Source organism: Anomalospiza imberbis, chromosome Z (genome assembly GCF_031753505.1).
Source record: "Anomalospiza imberbis isolate Cuckoo-Finch-1a 21T00152 chromosome Z, ASM3175350v1, whole genome shotgun sequence".
Taxonomy (NCBI): Eukaryota; Metazoa; Chordata; class Aves; order Passeriformes; family Viduidae; genus Anomalospiza; species Anomalospiza imberbis.
The window spans coordinates 21795986-21813320 of NC_089721.1; the positions used below are offsets into that span (position 1 = coordinate 21795986).

The following is a 17335-nucleotide window of genomic DNA, read 5'->3' on the forward strand; positions in this document are numbered from 1 at the left end:
AAACCAAATTATTTAAACAGCACATTAATAAGGGTAATAAAGACATGAAACCCAAACTCTTCTGCCTTTCACACATGTGCCTTGTAATTTTGAGACAAGCCATCATTTCTACTGCAGCTTTTGGGATTTTATTTGCTGCAGCTGCTGCACAGTGTGGAAGCAGAGTGGTTTGGTCAGAGCTCAGGGGTTGGTGTCTCAGAGGAACACCAGGGCTCTTCTGCTTGTTTCATAGAGGTGCTTCCTGACCTTGGGGCACTCATCTTGCTGCATGATTCTTATATAAATTACGTATGAGGCTATTTAATATGCTTGAAAGGCAGAAATAGGAGTCAGTGGAGCTTTCCTGCTGACTTGCACAACAAGGTGCTGTTCAACTGCATTCAAAGGAGGAAAGCAGAAGCAACAGAGAACTTGGGGCTGTTAAAAATAAATTGATGGTAGCAGGGTCCAGGACAAGCTGCCTTCAGCCAAGTTTGCATATTAGTTACATCTCCTCTAAGCTATGTTTTCAAAGCCCATGCACTCAAAAAAAAATCTGTTCTGCAATGGGGACTTGAAAACCTGTTTATCAACAAAGAATTAGCTCACAGCTTGAGTATGTCCCAAGAGCTTAACCTGTCTCATCTTGCCAGGAGCCCTGCCCAGGCACTGATCATAGGAGGAGGCCTGAAGCTCAACAACCCTGCTGACATTAGCAACAACATCTAAGCAATTAAAGAGTCAGTTTTATTTAACTTTTCCAAGCTATTGCTGAGTGCTTGGTGCAGCCACCAGATTTGCACCGAACACAAAATTTTACATCTCCTTTAACCTAATTAAACTAACCGATTTAAATGTGCTGAGTTACCACTTAGCATAGCTGTTAAAAGCCTCTCTGGTAGTCTAACACCTGTTTATTAGTAAGACAGCAAAGGACAGAGGAGAAAATCTGCTGTGTTTAATATAACTGGGAGCTGAAGGCAATGTTTGCTGTGATTTAAATGCTGAGATGCAATGCCCAAGTTTGCATTGCAGAGGTTGCCAGCCAGAAGACCCATTTGCGAGGAGCTGCTAACAGGCACCCATGAAAAATCATCCTCTCAGCACAAGCAGTAAATAACTGTGAGGCTACATAGATTTCACTACCTTTTTAGTAATTCCTACTTGTGTTTTACAATTTCAGCTTTATTATTAGCTATTTAATTCCAGATTCTATTAAAAATTATCTATCTAAATCATGGTTTTGCTCTGTGCAGTGGGCGGCTCCACTCCATGGACTTCAGCTGGTTTTCTTGCAGAGATACAGCCATGTGCAAGCAGTGTTTTATTGGCATACAATCCCTCCCTTTGCCAGTATAGGACTGAAAAGCCAACACCTCCCTTGAGAAAAAAGCAGCATTACACACCAGGGTGTCCACCCATTGTGGAAAACTAGCTCTTTATTTCCTGTACAGGAAGGTTTTCCTGCAGTTCTAGGATACATTTCCCCACTTGGCTTTTGTTCTTGCAGCACTTTGGGTGGGTTAGGCTGCAGAGAGCCCCCTACTGCCATCTTTTTTTCTCCAGTGACCATCAGCAATGTCAGAAAGCACTTTGAACTGTGATACACACAGAGTGATGGTAAATGTGGATGGCTTCACAGCACAGAGGTATTAGGAACTATATGACACGCTTCTTAAAAATGGGTTTCTGGAAAAAAACTCAAGCTAACAACATTAACATCTTAGGTTCTTCCTACAGTATCCACTTAAAACTGATGGGGTCTACTCAAGACAAGGAAAAAATCTTGAGGCTTGGTATGTGCCGGGGAACTCTCAGGCCTTGTGGTCTCTGTGAAACAAATGGTGCTGACACAGCCAGAATCTGTCTGCATGGACCAGGTTGCAGATGCCTCCACATCCTGTGTAGGACCATGGGGCAGGGCACTGGGCCACAGCCTTGCTTGTTACATTCCTAATGATAGGAGAGCAATAGTAGGACAATAAACTGTTTCTGTGGAAGACTTATTAAGAAAACAAAAATACTAAGAGAAAAAAATTAAAGATCAAAGTGATAGAACATTTCTCATTCCACCACAAAAATCAGCCTTACAAATCATGACCAGCAATAGCAGGCATGTACAAGTTTTTCCTTTTCAAGGAAAGAAGAAACTGAAGAGGGAGGGACAAGTGGGAAGGAATAAAGGGCCATAAAAAGGAACCAATTTTAATGCACCATTATAATCTTTGAGCATTTTCTCCCTAACAAGCAAATCTGCAGAGCATTTAAGATCCATATGTGACAAAGAGTCAGCCAGAGAGGGAGGAGTGGAAGGAGATGCCACTTGAGCTGGCACATCAGAGGATCTTTAAATAGAAAAGCTTTCAGGGAACTCAGGGTAGGCGCTTAGCACACAAAATTTAATTACAGCCATACTCATCTGAAAAAAGTACTACAGCCTTCTACTCCCCCCTTTTTCTTATCTAGAGCAATTGGGTTAGGAAAGGGGGAAAAGCCAATAAACCAGCACAGGACTCCAATCCTGGCATTTCCCTGGGGGATGATGCTTTGGGGTAGAGCTGCCAGCTCCCTCTGGGGCTATGGGTCCCTGGGGAGACATACCTATTAGTCAGCTCCTCTGCTTCCTCTGGGTCCACAGCCTCCTCCTCCTCTTCATCCTCCTCTTCCTCTTCCTCTTCTTCTCCCTCTTCTTCTTCATCTCCTATGAAGGACGAAGTCTCAGATGCCCTGTCGCACTCAGCACTGCGGGAGCCCTCCATTCCCTTCCCTGCTCAGGCCTTTGCCGGTGATGTTTACCCCCAACCCTGTCCTCCCCAGGGCTGCCTGAAGCAACTGTCATCCCCGGTAGCACTCACTTCTCCTGACTCAGGGCAGTCTTTAAATAGAAGGCAGCAAAGTTACAGCGCAGAGTCGCTGCTATTCCTACCCTGTCTCCTAGCACCAACCCGGTGCCAGGACACGTGGCCCCGTGGCCATCTCTCCAGCTGCTCTCCCCCTTCGCCTGCCGCTGCTGCCACAGAGTCGCTTGTACAGCATACAGGGCAGTCAGGCAGCAACAGGGAGGAAGGGGGCCAAGCAGACATTCCCCAGTCACCTCCAGCAAATTCAGGGTGGATGGTATAGATGAAGCAGAAGAAGAGTTTATCTGTGACCCCAAGAGAAGGTACATTTCACAAGTTCTGCCCATGAGCACACCCAGAGTGCCTCAAGCTCAAGCTGGAAAGGTCAAATACAATAACTAGGTGGATAAGCCTCTGACAAACACATTTAATTATTAATACCATACTGTAAGAGATATCAGACCCACTGTGGTATTTAACCATGCAAAAGGAATGTATTTAAACCCTCAATTTATGAATGTGTTAAATCAGAAGACATTTTAAAACTTCCTATTTGAGCAGACTAGAACCAATTTTAATTTAAAGCAAAGACGAACTGTACTACCATGCAGATTCTAGGTTAAGCCTCAGTTATATTTTATAATTCTGCATTTTACACAAAATGCAGTGCTTTTCATAAACAAAACAGAAATATTTCTAATCTGTATTAGTCAAAATAATGACTTTATTTTAAAAAAATTTAGAACAGGAGGAAAAGCACTAAACCCCTGATTCTAAGTAAAGAAATTCCAAGATATCTCAAGTACAAACGACTGTATGTACAGTATAACTCCATTGCCCCCAGCTTTGTTTTTTTTTTTAATTGTTCATAAATAAATATCTGGTTATAAATCAATCAGCAAACTCTTCCTTAAGACTGCTGTAAGTATAGAAACACCCAGCCATGTACTTCTGACTACAAGCTACCTCTGCATGCAATTCTCCTGACATTCCAAAACAGTATGTACAGGTCTTTCTGCTCTCTTGACCCACACAGTGACATACACAATACACAAGGTGACATGTAATTTTTTGAAAAGTGTATTTGAAATAGATATTAAACTAAATTGAACTCTACATTTCATCATGAGCATAGACAGTGTACACAGCAAAATATAAGGAATATGAAGTACTCTTCCTTAAATTTTATGTGGAAGGCAAGAGCTTTACAAGTCTTCTAGAAATGCTTACAGATGAAACATACATACATACATTGCACAAGTTTTGATTCAGTCTTCAGCACAGCAAAAAAAGGGCAAGTACTCTTTTACCAGAAACCCTTCAACTTATTTCCATCTGTACTTCTCACAAGTGAATTTGACCTGTAATGGACCAAAATTGCACATTCTTTCATGCTCTTCAGACAAGCATCATACTCAGTAAAATGAATGGAAATATTTATATCTGAACACACAAGGATTACAAAGAACAAGGCAAAAAAAAAAAAAAAAAAAAGAAAAAAAACCAAACCACAAAATACAGGAAAACCCATAATAAGTACAGTACAATAAATCAAAAGCGACATTCTCTGATGGACTTAAATTTAACATCAAATATATTGTGACTCAAGTCCAGTAACACAAGTTCAAGTAAAGCACTAGTTCCAAATAAATGTTTGGAATTCACAAATATAATGTATTCGCAAATGCTAACTTCAGGTTTTACACAGATCATCTTACATCCTTTTACCATCCCTGCCTGTTTCTCCCAAATGACCATGTCACCCTGCAACATGAGTCTTAAAATTGATTTATATTGATTTCTTTGTGAGGGATTTGTAAAAAGTAACACCTTATACTGTCAACACACCTAAAGGTACTGAGAGTTCACTTACACATTCACATTTCAAGACAAGCGAGAGCAAGAGCTGGAAGAGAAACTTTAAGTTTCACACTGCATAGCCTATGCCAGTTCTGCATTACTGTCACCAAATGTGAAGCTCTTGCCAATGTTTGGTCCTACTGTGCACCTCTGAGCCTGTTAATTTAGTCCTGAAGGACTAGAGAGTTCTGAAAATCCTAGAGAAGACACAAGTGGTTTGTGACACATGAGGTGAGAACCAACAAGAAAACTCAATGCCAAAAAGAGTAGTCAAGAATAGTAATTTTTAAAAAATTAAACAAATAAAAGCGCTGAACTAAAGCAGCTTTATTTCAAGGCAGTAACAAATCCCAAGGAAGATAGCATCTTGCACACACACTGGCACCTGGGTCAATTGTGAAAAATACCTTTTATCAAAGAGCTCTCAGGAAAAACTATTCCTACCAGGATGTATGCCAAGGGATAAGAAGGTAATAAGCAGAGGAAAGTTGAAAATTTTACCCTAAAATTTATGGTATCCATTAGTGAACTTTTTACTCTGAATAGTTGTCCAGAGTAGATGACAATGCAGGTCATTAAATCTTGAACAACTTCAGACTACACAGAACTGAACCCAAAGTTAAAAGTCCAGCTCCTACCCACTCTCCCCAAGCCATTTACTTTGTGGTATCACATCTGAAGTTTTCTGATGAAAGTTGCAGCCCACTATTTAACAAATATGCTATCAACATGTCTGTTACAAAAAATTGTGGAAAACTACCATCTAGATTTTCTGGTTATAAACATGGTTTATCAGAAGGACATAAACTTGAGAAAAAAAATACAAAAGGATTCTTTTGAAACACACAGACTGTTGTGGTTACAGACCTTAACTTGTATTAAAAATACCACTGAATTGGTAGGGCACTTTTTATGGAGTAGCTCAGAGATACCACGATGTTTAAAACTAACCTTTTAAAAACAGTTAGAAATTAAATTAAGCATGAAGCATTAATTCAAGGTTTAAGAAATGTTGACACATTAGATGATACAATACAAACTCATATGAAAGTTTTATGCCTTTTATAAAGTTTTGTTTCTGACATTCAGCTCACACTTCAGTGGACTTCTAGAGCCATATTATAATTGAAAGACAGTTAAAATGGCAGAAGTCAAGTAATGCAGAAAAAAGGCAAAATTCTACATAGACTAAACCATGATGAAGTGTGTAGGAAGTAATCTCACATCAGGCACATAGTTTACAGTACTTAGAACTTCTAAATAAACTAGAACTTAAAAGTTTGCACAAGATGCCATAAAGCTTATTATTCTACAGTTAGAAGAGTTTTCACAATCTTGTTAGAGAAAGTAATAAACCAAACTTTTGCCTATTCACAGATGTACTGCAGAATAGCCATGATAGATCTTGATGAATTGCAACATGGGCCTTACCTCATGGGGCATTTCCTATTCTACTTAATTATAGGAAATACTTTAAATACAAAGTACAAAATAATATAAATTGGAAAAATAACTGGTATTTTCAATATATAAACTGTATTTCACTGGACACCATATAAGATATTAAACTTAAAAAATGGAAGTATGAATTTGACTTCAGTGGTAAATACAACCTTAAAATTTGATTGGTCTTCAATAACAAATATATGAGAAACATAAACTGAGGTACATAAGGTCTAAGAGAAGATTTACAATTTTTTTGGAAAAGCTATAATTTTCAATATTACTTACTTAGATTCAATTTACAGCAGCTAATCAATTCACAAACATTTACACAAAATCAAATGAGAAGCCCAGCTTATTTTAGCACTGATGTGAGGTGTTTTGATTTTGATTTGGTCTTTTTATTGAAAAGAGGCACCACTATTACTTCAAATATGTAAAAAGAAGCACAAAAAATTTTTCTTCCTACTCTGTGTGAATGTGAAGCATTTATGTGCATTGAATTGAGATTTTTTTACTTCAACTTCTTCATAGTACAATTGTTGCTTGAAAATTCTGGTTTAGATTATAGTTCTTGATATTCAGAGTACTACCAACTATAATCTAGCTTTATTTTCATAAACAGTTGCTTGTTATTCCAAGTAAAAGTGAAATAAAACTGGAAAGTGCTAAGTTGAGCAGAAGTGCTTACTACAATTCCGCAGATGTAAAGCACAGACTCTCTGTTCATCAAGAAGTTGGTAGTGCAAGTACCTTCAGGATGTAGTCAGATTTGCACATGGTTTAACTCTGAAAGTCAATCTTTTATGGTTAAATCTGTCTGAAATAATGGTTACACAGATCGTACAAGAAACAAGTCAGTATATCCCCATACTTTCCTTAAAAGAGATGTATTCTTCTTGTTTGCTGTGAGTTTCTTCTAAAAGTCAACAATGGAAGCATTTTCAGAAAGCGTATCTTGAACAGCTGTATTAACAAATACCGATAATAAAATACACCACATCCTTATAAACATTTTCTTAACAAAATTTTTCAGAGAAAAACAGGTCGTAAAAACCTCCTGATTTCATCTCTGTTCTTTATTTCAGTAGGATCCGATAAAAGGGAAAATGAAAGATGCTTGTTATCTTTTCTGTTTGATTGCTTTTAAAGGTAATATACAGTTCAGGTCTCTCGTGTCTTGTAATAATTGCCAAGCCTGAGGGAAAAAAAAAACGCAAGTTTTTAAAAAAAAAGACTATATAATCTTTGCCATTAAAACTTAAATACCATTATTAGCAATAAGCATCACAGTTCCACAAAATGAAGGTTGATTTTTTTCTCCTTCTTGAAAAGAAAGTTTGCAGGTTGAGGTTTTTTTTCATTTGTTTTTGGGATTTTTTTTAAGGTAAGCAAATCCAAAAAGTACACAAAGTGCAATGAACTAATGAGGAAGGTAAAGGCTTTCAAGAACAGACTGGACTTTTGGAGACAGAGATGTTAACAATATTTAAGCATTACACTGATATTCTAACTGCAAAATAATTACCTCAAATTCACACATATCAAAGTCCCTGATAAATGATGTTATGCATTTTCATTTCCAGAACTTAGATGTGTCTCTAAAATAGCTTATTTCAACTTCTGTGTTCTTAGTGTGAGTTTCAGGACATCTGTTACACCATGAGCCTACAAAGAACTGCAGTGACCCTCCTGTGTTTATACAGAAGTCATTTACACTCCAATGTGTAATGAAAACCACAAGAACAATAATTCTCTCAAGGACAAAACAGATTGCTTAATCTTTTTAAAAATAGTGCAGGACATTTAAAAGTACTTGCACTTTTAGAGCAACTGTCATTCTTATGGTATCTGGTAAAAAGAACATTTTTCAGGGCTGTACCACTCTAGTATATTGCTTCCAGACAGCTAGGATCAAACATCTGCTTTTACATCTTTCAGAAAATCACAGAGGTTTGAAACAAATTTCGTTAACTGAAAACTCCGAAAAGAGAAGTTCACTCTGATTTCACAGTACCACAAAAGCCCAAACTACTTTGTAAACGTGACTTTAGCAGATTCAGAAAATCAACTATTTTATGTACCAGTATGTGAACAATTCAGTATACGCTAACATGGTTAAATAAAAGAAAAACGTATTAACATTTCTGAATAGAATTACAAAGAAAATGTTATCCTTTTCTGACTAAGGTGTCCTTTTAGCATTTGCTCTATTACAAGTATCTGGCATTGAATTACTTTTTTGCTGGAGAAGCCTTCAAGGTACTAGAAGATATGAATAACTGGAGTAAACACAATCCTCCAAAGACAGCTTAATAGGGGAGTCTTAACTGGTTAAAGCTGGAAGCCAGTTCTATGCACTAATCCCTAGTCATAACTACATAAAAAAATAGTCAGAGATCTCAGAAACCTAGAATTTCAGTTGCAATACATATGCAATGCCTATGATAGGAGAGAAGCATAAAAGAGAGTTGACACCAAAAATTTTCAGAAAAATTATGCTTAATCAAGGTCTAAGTTTTTCCATATTTCAACATGTCCTTTCCTCCCCTGACTGGGACAGTGAAAGTTCATGCTGGAACTACTCATGTTCTGAAATTATGAGCATGGTCTCCCTAAAGAAAAGTACCCATCTAAGTAAGTTATCAAAAATCAGAAAACCACCACTATTTTGGTGGTGTTATTTATTAAAATATGGAATAGTAAGAAGTATAAAGTATTATCTATTACCACTCAAATTAAAATAGGAATAAGTAATGAATGAAAACAAAGTCGTAACTTTAAAGCTATTAACCACTGTTAGAATTTTACACACATAAGAAAATCTAAGAGAGATGGTTTTTACTATTTTGAGTACCGATTTCAGTGTAAACCTGAATTTTAATGGCAGACATTAAAGAATACTCTTATTTTTCCACATATTTTTAAAAACATGGATTTTTATTACTTATAGTACAAAATATAAAACTTCATAAACAGGCAGGTTTAATGACCAGCATAGTAAAACTAATGTGAAAAACAAAGTGACCAGAAAAATTACATGAGATTACTTTTTACCTGTGCAAATTCTCTACTGATCATATCAAACTTCTGTTTCTCATGTACAGCTCTAGCAGTATTTGTCCCATCAAAGGGCTCTGCAAGATCCAAAACAAACATGAAAACTGTTAAAAAAAATCTAGAGTTAGCTGTGTCTACTAACCAAGTAGGGTCAAGCATATAGCTGCTTCCCAAAAGTATTTTAAATATTCAATTCCTCTTTGGTTCTCAAGCTTTCTTTCTACGTAACATTTATCAAAAAAACCCCAAACCAAAACTAAACTAAACCAACCACTAAGACAAAATACCACCCCCCCCCCTCCAAGAACAAGAAAACACAAGACAAAACAAACAAACCAATAAAAAAGAGGAGGAAAAAAAACGAAACCACTCCAAATGCTGAATTCTCTGAATGCCCTGAATGGAGAACACTGTCAGGGAGATTGCAGATGACATAAAGCTGAGCAGTACCATTGACACTATAGGATAGGATGCTATCCAGAGGCACATGGACTAATCTGTGCAGTGGACCTATGATGATCTCAAGAAAGTTGAACAAGTTCAACAAGTGCAAGTGCAAAGTGCTGGATTTGGGTCAGAACAATTCCAGACACAGTTACAGACTGGGAGAAGTCACTCAGAGCAGCCCTGCCCAGAAGGACTTGGGGGTGCTGGGGGATGAGAGGCTGGACCTGACCCAGCCGTGGGCACTCACAGCCCAGAGAGCCACACGTGTCCTGGGCTGCATCCAGAGCAGTGTGGGCAGCAGGGCCAGGGAGGGGATTCTGCCCCTCTGCTCTGCTCTGCTGAGACCCCACCTGCAGTGCTGCATCAGCTCTGGGGTCCCAGCACAGGAAGAACAGGGACCTGCTGGAGGGAGTCCAGAGGAGGCCACAAAGATGATCAGAGGGCTGGAGCAGCACTCCTAAGAGGACAGACTGAGAGAGCTGGGGTCATTCCATCTGGAGAGGAGGCTCTGGGAGAGATCTCAAAGCACCTTTGAGTATGTAAAAAGGGCCTACAAGAGAGTTGGAGAGGGACTTTTCTCAACAGCATGTTGTAATAGGACCAGATGGAATGGCTTTAAACCAAAAAGGGCAAGCTTAAGACTAGATATTAGGAAGAAATTCTTTACTGTGAAGGTGGTGAGGCACTGGAAGAGGTTGCTTAGGGAAGCTATGGAAGTGCTCAAGGCCTGGTTGGATGGGGGTCCAAAAAAAAAGCGGTCTAGAAAAAGATGTCCCTGTCCATGGCAGGGGAGTTGGAAAGAGATGATACTTAACAGTCCCTTCCAACCTAAACCATTCTATGATTCAATGAATGCTCTAATGAAATGTAATTCCTAATAAACTCAGGTTATTATTATCTATTGAAGCATACTATGATTGTGCTGAATTTATGCAGTAGTAATTATCTGCTACAGCTCAATAGTCTGTGATAACATATCAGACTATGATTTTGCATATTAAAATATTTTGAAACTTATTACACATGAGACTCTTGGAATTATTCACTTTAGACTCATCTCATTCAACAGCTTCTCAGTAAAATACTGAGAATATAGCAAAATATTTACTATAACTTTAATATAAGACATATCAACTCCTGTAAAATATATTTTATCAATTCATACCTATTCTGCAGTATTTGTTCATAAATTAACCATTTGGGGGTTCTACTTTCTAATGGACTAGAAATTAATGTGATGTTCCCCCCCTTTTCTATCCTAACTTAATTATTAGTTTGAAACTTTTTTAATAGCAAGATTAAAAAAGTATTTATTGCTACTGAAAAGGATGCCAATATTAAAGCAATTGATACTAAAAAATTATGATGCAGGGACTACGCATTACAGTGTGCTACAAACCAGATTTTATACTCTCTTTTTTTCCTTAATAGAGAACTGCTTAAGTAATATTGTGTATTTTACACTGGTAGAATGTACACAAGTCCTCAAGGACCACAGAAGCATTTGTTAGATCAGGTAGATTTTTTTTTTTTTTTTTTTGGTCTAGCTGGTTATGAATTACTTTTATTCAGATAGTGATGTATAGCAAAATAAAGCATTACACAGACACCAGAAGTGCTTGTGCCTTTATGGAAACTGGAATTTCAAATTTGGTATGTGCTCCATGGCCTTAAGCTTTTATTTCTGCTAGCTATTTAAATTAAAGAAAATTAAGACAATTTTTATATGCAATAAATGTTGCATTTAGCAGTTTTCTAAAAGGCTTCTCTTCGAACTACCTAGTTTTCAGTGGACAGTTACAGGCAGATTTCTGTTATTTTAGAATGCATCATACTTTTAGTTTAGTAGAAAAACTGGCAACCAAATAAAACATACACAGCCCTCTAATGTCAGTCCCATTATTTGAGATGGTGATCTAGTGTAATTAAGAACTCCATGTCCCTTACTATGTGAACAAATACAGCATTTCATTTGTGTATCATAAACGTGATGGTAACTGCTTTTTTAATGCTAGGACCTTTATGTTGAATCAAGTCATACCTATATTGTAAAGCAACAAGGGCTGAACTGTACAATCTTCTCAAACCATCAGTGGAAAAAAGGCATTCCAGTCACAAAAGCTAACTCACAACTTCCCTTTAATGTTCCTGCATATTTACTGATTGTCAAAAGACAAACTGGTTCTCTGAAGCACAGCAAGAATAATTTTACAATCAGCTATTCTTTACACCACTACATTTTCTAACCATCAAGACAGTAAGAGTTTATTGTAAATAAGTTATTTTGTTCAGAGACGAGAATATTAAAAAAAAAATAACACAGCTTAAACACTGATGCTTGAGGGAAAGGTTAAAGGGAATAATTTTTCCAAACAAAAATACAAGATATCACATAACTTCAGAACTGCTGCTAACCAAGCCCTGAGGAATTATTTTTTGAATTATTTTTAGCATGTGGATCTGAAAGACTTAAAACTACAAATATGAATTAGGTGCAGCTTAGATGGCTTCTGATTTGATTTCCCTAAATTATTATCAATGTAATTATCTCATAAAATGGCCAGATTTCTAGCTTTTCTTATTCTCCAACAGGAGAGTATTTGATATTACTTGATACAGACAAGATTTAAACTCATACTAGAACAGTCAATAGCCATTTAGAGCTTCTGACAAGGATTGTTCAAAATATTATCTAAAAGCAGGGTTCTCTGTATCCCCATCATGGTAAAAGCATATCATATTTTAAAGTGACTGGGAAGAGCATCTCTACTATATTGGTTTCTCTAACAGCAGAAATACATGTGAGAACCAGCCTTAAGGCCTACAACATTTAAAACAGAACACAGTTTTTCTTGAGCTAATCTAAATACAGTACTACATGCAGAATTGTGGAAACGTGCAGGCACAGGCTTGCGTAATCTATCAACAAATATATTTTAGATATTTAAAAATAAATGCAATAGTACTAATTACTGAAATATTATTCTGCGAACAGGAAAATTTGATAGAGTTGGAAAACAGAATATATTGGCATGTTTACCTAACTATTGCAATCTTCTCAAGTACACAGAAATTTATGTACATACTACTTAACCTAGTTCAGTTCAACAGCTTTTATAAACATGAAGTCTACTTTGAGCAAAAGTAGGAGATTTTATTTTTCCCTCCCAAATCAGATGTAAAAATATTGGTATGTGAGGCTTAAACCCTCTAAGTCTTGAACTAAGGAAGTAATCAGATACATCGCCTATAGATAATTTTGCCTTTTTTAACAGTTCAAAGGCAAACACATTAAGGAAAAATTCTAATTAATCAAGACCATTAAATTAAAAATCTAGAGTGTCTATTTTGTATGTTGATGTGTATTCTATTTTCCAGCCTGGTGGAAAAATAACCTAATTATTCAACCACTTTATAATGTCATAAAATACTTGAGAGCTTGAAACACACAACCCCCTGCAACACAGTGGATCAGCATCACGTGACAGCAGCAAACATAGCTGCCCAGCATTCCCACCTCCCACATTCAGACCAGAGCCTTGGCAATGCCTCACTACACTATTCTGAATCATTTCAGCTGTGCAGATACTCTAATTCTCATATTTCTCAACTCTAAGACCACAGACTCCAGTGCCACTATATTTCCGTGTGTTCTTCTCCTGTAACTGTTGATTTTTCCCAAAGGGTCAAATAAAAAACAGGAATCCCATCATGTGGCTTTACAATGACATTCATATGGCTATGGCCAAGTCCATGAGCTCTGGACCACAGAATAACTAAGTTCACCAGCACGTGAAGTTGATTGAAGGTGATTCTCTGCACAGAGCAGCACAAATGCAGGAAAGTACATACATACCCCAACTTTAAACCTCATCAATCTTGAAGAATATCTGTTCAGCCATAGGACTTCTGTCTTGCTCTCATCCTCCCCCAGCAAAATCTTCTCAGTGTCTAACAACTTTCCCCATACCATTTGTCTCCTGTTCAAGCTATATTCCTATTTCATCCTGCGAAGTCAACCTTTGATATCCTTATCCTAACAGCCTTCATTAATTTGCAGCCACCTCTCCCTTTTGTGACAACTTTTTCCAGTTACCCAGCAACCCTCAGTCCCTTCAGTCTCTTCTCATTCTCCTAACATCTCAATCCTTCTCTTGGTTTATCATCTTCTCTTTCTTTATTGCAAGCATCCTCTCCTATGTATGCTCACCTGCTCATCTTCTCCTACATTCCCCACAGCAGCTGAAAGGTGTCACTAGCACATGAATCTGGTAGCCTGTATAGTGCTCCTACTCAGTTCTGCACTGAGACAGATGAGACGTGCAACTCCAACAGGTAGCCTGGGTTTACCCTCCATTTCTGGAAGGCATCATGTAGTCTCTGCACAAAGCCTATGTTCACTAGACAGCCAAAAATAGTACCCACAAGGAGATCAATGTACACATAAACTACACCCACATCACTGCAATGCCAGAGCATTTCAAGAACAAAGAATATTCTTCAAGAATAATCTGAGTATGTGCCTGCTGTGTTTTTTCAGAAGTTCAAACGTGGCAAAACTGACAACTATTTTTGTGGAGCAGAAAAACACACACTACTGGCATAAAGGCCATTCCTTATCAAAATCCTAAGCCATGTTCCAAAAGTAACAGGGCAAATGAGTGCTCTTGAAGAAAAGGTCAGGAGTACTATTTTTAAACACTAGAGCTTAAAGCTTCCTTCTCATATGTTTATAACAGGACTGTTTATGAACTATTTACATTGGTTAAACTTCCTTCTCTACATAATGCACAAGTGCAATATATTTCTAAAAACACAACCAAGGTAAAGTCTAATTGATAGATTTTTGTATTTAATGCCTTAACAGTTAAAAATTATAATGCAGCTTCACATTTTACCTTCTACACAAATAAATTTGTTTCTCCATTCAATACCATCAGGTCTTGCAACAGCCTTGGCCTCACGAACTGAAATCATTTGATGGCTCCAACTAAAGAAAAGAAAAATAATTTGCAAAAAATTTTAACTCTTAGTTCTAAATTCAAAGTATCAGTTTACATTAAAAAAACTGTCAGATTGCAATGTCATAAGCCTGGATAACACAGTATTTTATAACAATGAGTAATTTAGTTTAACATCATGGGTAGGAAACAAGAAAATTTTTCTGCTAACAGAAGTTCAAGTACAAAAACCATCTCCAAAACAGAGCATTACAGCTATCCATGAATAACATATATTCACAATGGGATTTTTTTACTAACAATGTCAAACTTTATGACAATTTGCATTGTCATCCACATTTATTTCTAAGTGCAAAATAAATTACAGAATCAAATTTTTCAGAATTTCCTGTAGGAAGAAAAGGAATGTAAGGAATAAGTGCAGACAAGTCACATACTGCATTCCATAAACAATACCCAATAGTATAAAGATATGTAGAAATAACTTGCTCATAGGCTTTCCTTGTGCAAGAAAACTATTACTAGAAAGTATCAATACTTCTTATATGCTGAATTTTAGATCTGCAGGTACAATAACTCTCTACCATATTCTGCAGGCAACTTTACAACAACAAAACATGGAAATTACCACATTTAAACAGGATCAGCAGGCAGATTATAGGGTAGTCTTTATGATGCACCACCATCTTTATAACACTTGGCTCAACAATATCTCAAATGTAATGGAAGCCAAAAAAAAACCACTTCCAGTTTTATCTTATCTACACAGCCACCCTTCAGTTGCTTTTAACTGAAGAGCACTTCATCCCACATGCCATCATGTCCCACATCCAAGACAGTCAGGGGACTGGGCCCAGCCAGCAGGGGTTTATGAAAGGTAGATCCTGACTGACCAACCTGATCTCCTTCTGTCACAAGGTGGATATGGGAGAGCTGTGGATGTAGTCTGCAGGGACTTCAGTAAAGCCTTTGACACCATTTCCCACAGCATTATCCTTGAGAAACTGGCAACTGATGGCTTGGGCAGTTACACTGTTCATTAAATAAAAACTGCCTGGATGGCCAGGCCCAGAGAGTGGTGGTGAGCGGAGTTACATCCAGCTGGTGTTCGGTCACCAGTGCTGTTCCCCAGGGCTCAGTACTGGGGCCAGTCCTGTTTAGTATCTTCACCAATGATCTCATGGAGTGCACCCTCAGGCAGTGTGCAGGTGACACCAAGCTGGGTGGGAATGCTGATCTGCTGGAGGGCAGGAAGGCTCTGCAGAGGGGTCTGGGCAGGCTGGATCATGGGCTGAGGCCAATGGTGTGAGGTTCAACAAGGCCCAGTGCTGGGTCCTGCCCTTGGGTCACAACAACCCCAGGCAGCTCCACAGGCTGGGGCAGAGTGGCTGGAAAGGACCTGGGGGTGCTGGTGACAGCAGCTGAACATGAGCCAGGGTGTGCCCAGGTGGCCAAGAAGGCCAATGGCATCCTGGCCTGGATCAGCAATGGTGTGGCCAGCAGGACCAGGACAGGGATTGTCCCCCTGTACTGGGCACTGGTGAGCTCACACCTAAAATCCTGTGCTTAGTCTTTGGCCCCTTATTACAAGAAACACTGGGGCCCTGAGGTTTGTTGAAAGAAGAGCTGAGGAGGAGCCTAGAAACCATGTCCTATGAGGAGCAGATGGAAACGGCATTTTTTTATTCTTGAGAAATAGAATCTCACGGAGGAACTCATCCCTCTCTACAACTACAAGAAGGCTGTAGCCAGGTGGGGGTCAATCTCTTCTGCCATGTGCCAAGGAAAAGAAGAAATGGCCTTAAAGTGCACTAGTAAAGGTTCAGATTAAGTATTAGAAAATTATTTTTCACTGAAACAGTAAACAGGCATTGGAATAAGTTACCTAGAGAAGTGATGGAATCACCATCTCTGGAAATGCCCAAGAGATGTCTGGATGTGGCACTTGGGAATATGTTGTAGGGGTGTTTACAGTGGTGCTGCATTGGCATTTGGATTAGATGGTCTTAAAGGTCTCTACTAATCTGGATGATTCTGTAAATCCAGAAGCCACCATATCAGTGAAATAGTTGGATCACCAATACATCACCACATGTCCTGACTAAATGGGTGGAAATAGCTGGACAATGTGCTTCCAGCTGTACTGGTCTTATGCACACCTGACAGAGGAGCTGGGCTGGGTCCATCAACCACCTGCAGTAAATGTGTAGATATCAACCGTAAATTAATATACTGTCATCAGTTAAATCTGAAAGAATTCTGTCCTCCCTAGACCACAGATCTGCTGTTGTAATTCCAATAAGTAATCAACGACAAGATAAAAATCCTGACTGTAATTCCACAAATTATCTTGAATACAACTCATAATTAAAGCCTCCTGTGGAACTCAGTTGTTTGAATAACTGTACTTCCACAGAACACATATATTTAATACTATGAATAGGGCTTAATTTTAAAAAAATGGAGGACACAGCACATGAAGAGATCTAGGATACCTCAGTGTGTATATTTACCTTTCTCTTGATATATTCTTTAGAAAATTAGTAATGATAATGATCTTTTCTAGCATTCAATGTAAACGAAAGCCTTTATTCTAACCCCTAATCCTTCCTCACACCTTAATTCCCACAGTAGACTACTTTTGTGGTAATGTCAAGCATAAAATACTTTTCCTATCATGTCTTTTAATAATCAACCATCAACACACGCTTAATTCAGATGAATTGCTAAAAAACCCCTAACACA

At 38.0% G+C, this 17335-nt stretch overlaps 2 protein-coding genes across 3 annotated transcripts in view; both read right to left on the minus strand.

Annotated features, from left to right (window-relative positions):
• Nucleotides 1-2832, minus strand: part of CMYA5 (cardiomyopathy associated 5) — a 45698-nt gene extending 42866 nt beyond the window's left edge. The window contains exon 1 of the mRNA XM_068176348.1: nucleotides 2581-2832. Coding sequence (XP_068032449.1) covers nucleotides 2581-2738 — 158 coding nt within the window. The 5' untranslated portion in view covers nucleotides 2739-2832. The remainder of the gene's footprint in view (nucleotides 1-2580) is intronic.
• Nucleotides 2833-3883: 1051 nt separating this feature from the next.
• The window catches only part of TENT2 (terminal nucleotidyltransferase 2), a 43425-nt gene continuing 29973 nt past the window's right edge, over nucleotides 3884-17335 (minus strand). For both annotated transcript variants that reach the window (XM_068177013.1, XM_068177014.1), the window contains exons 13-15: nucleotides 14528-14619; nucleotides 9180-9259; nucleotides 3884-7320 (exon numbers count right to left, since the gene is read on the minus strand). In XM_068177013.1, coding sequence (XP_068033114.1) covers nucleotides 7246-7320; nucleotides 9180-9259; nucleotides 14528-14619 — 247 coding nt within the window. In that variant the 3' untranslated portion in view covers nucleotides 3884-7245. The remainder of the gene's footprint in view (nucleotides 7321-9179; nucleotides 9260-14527; nucleotides 14620-17335) is intronic.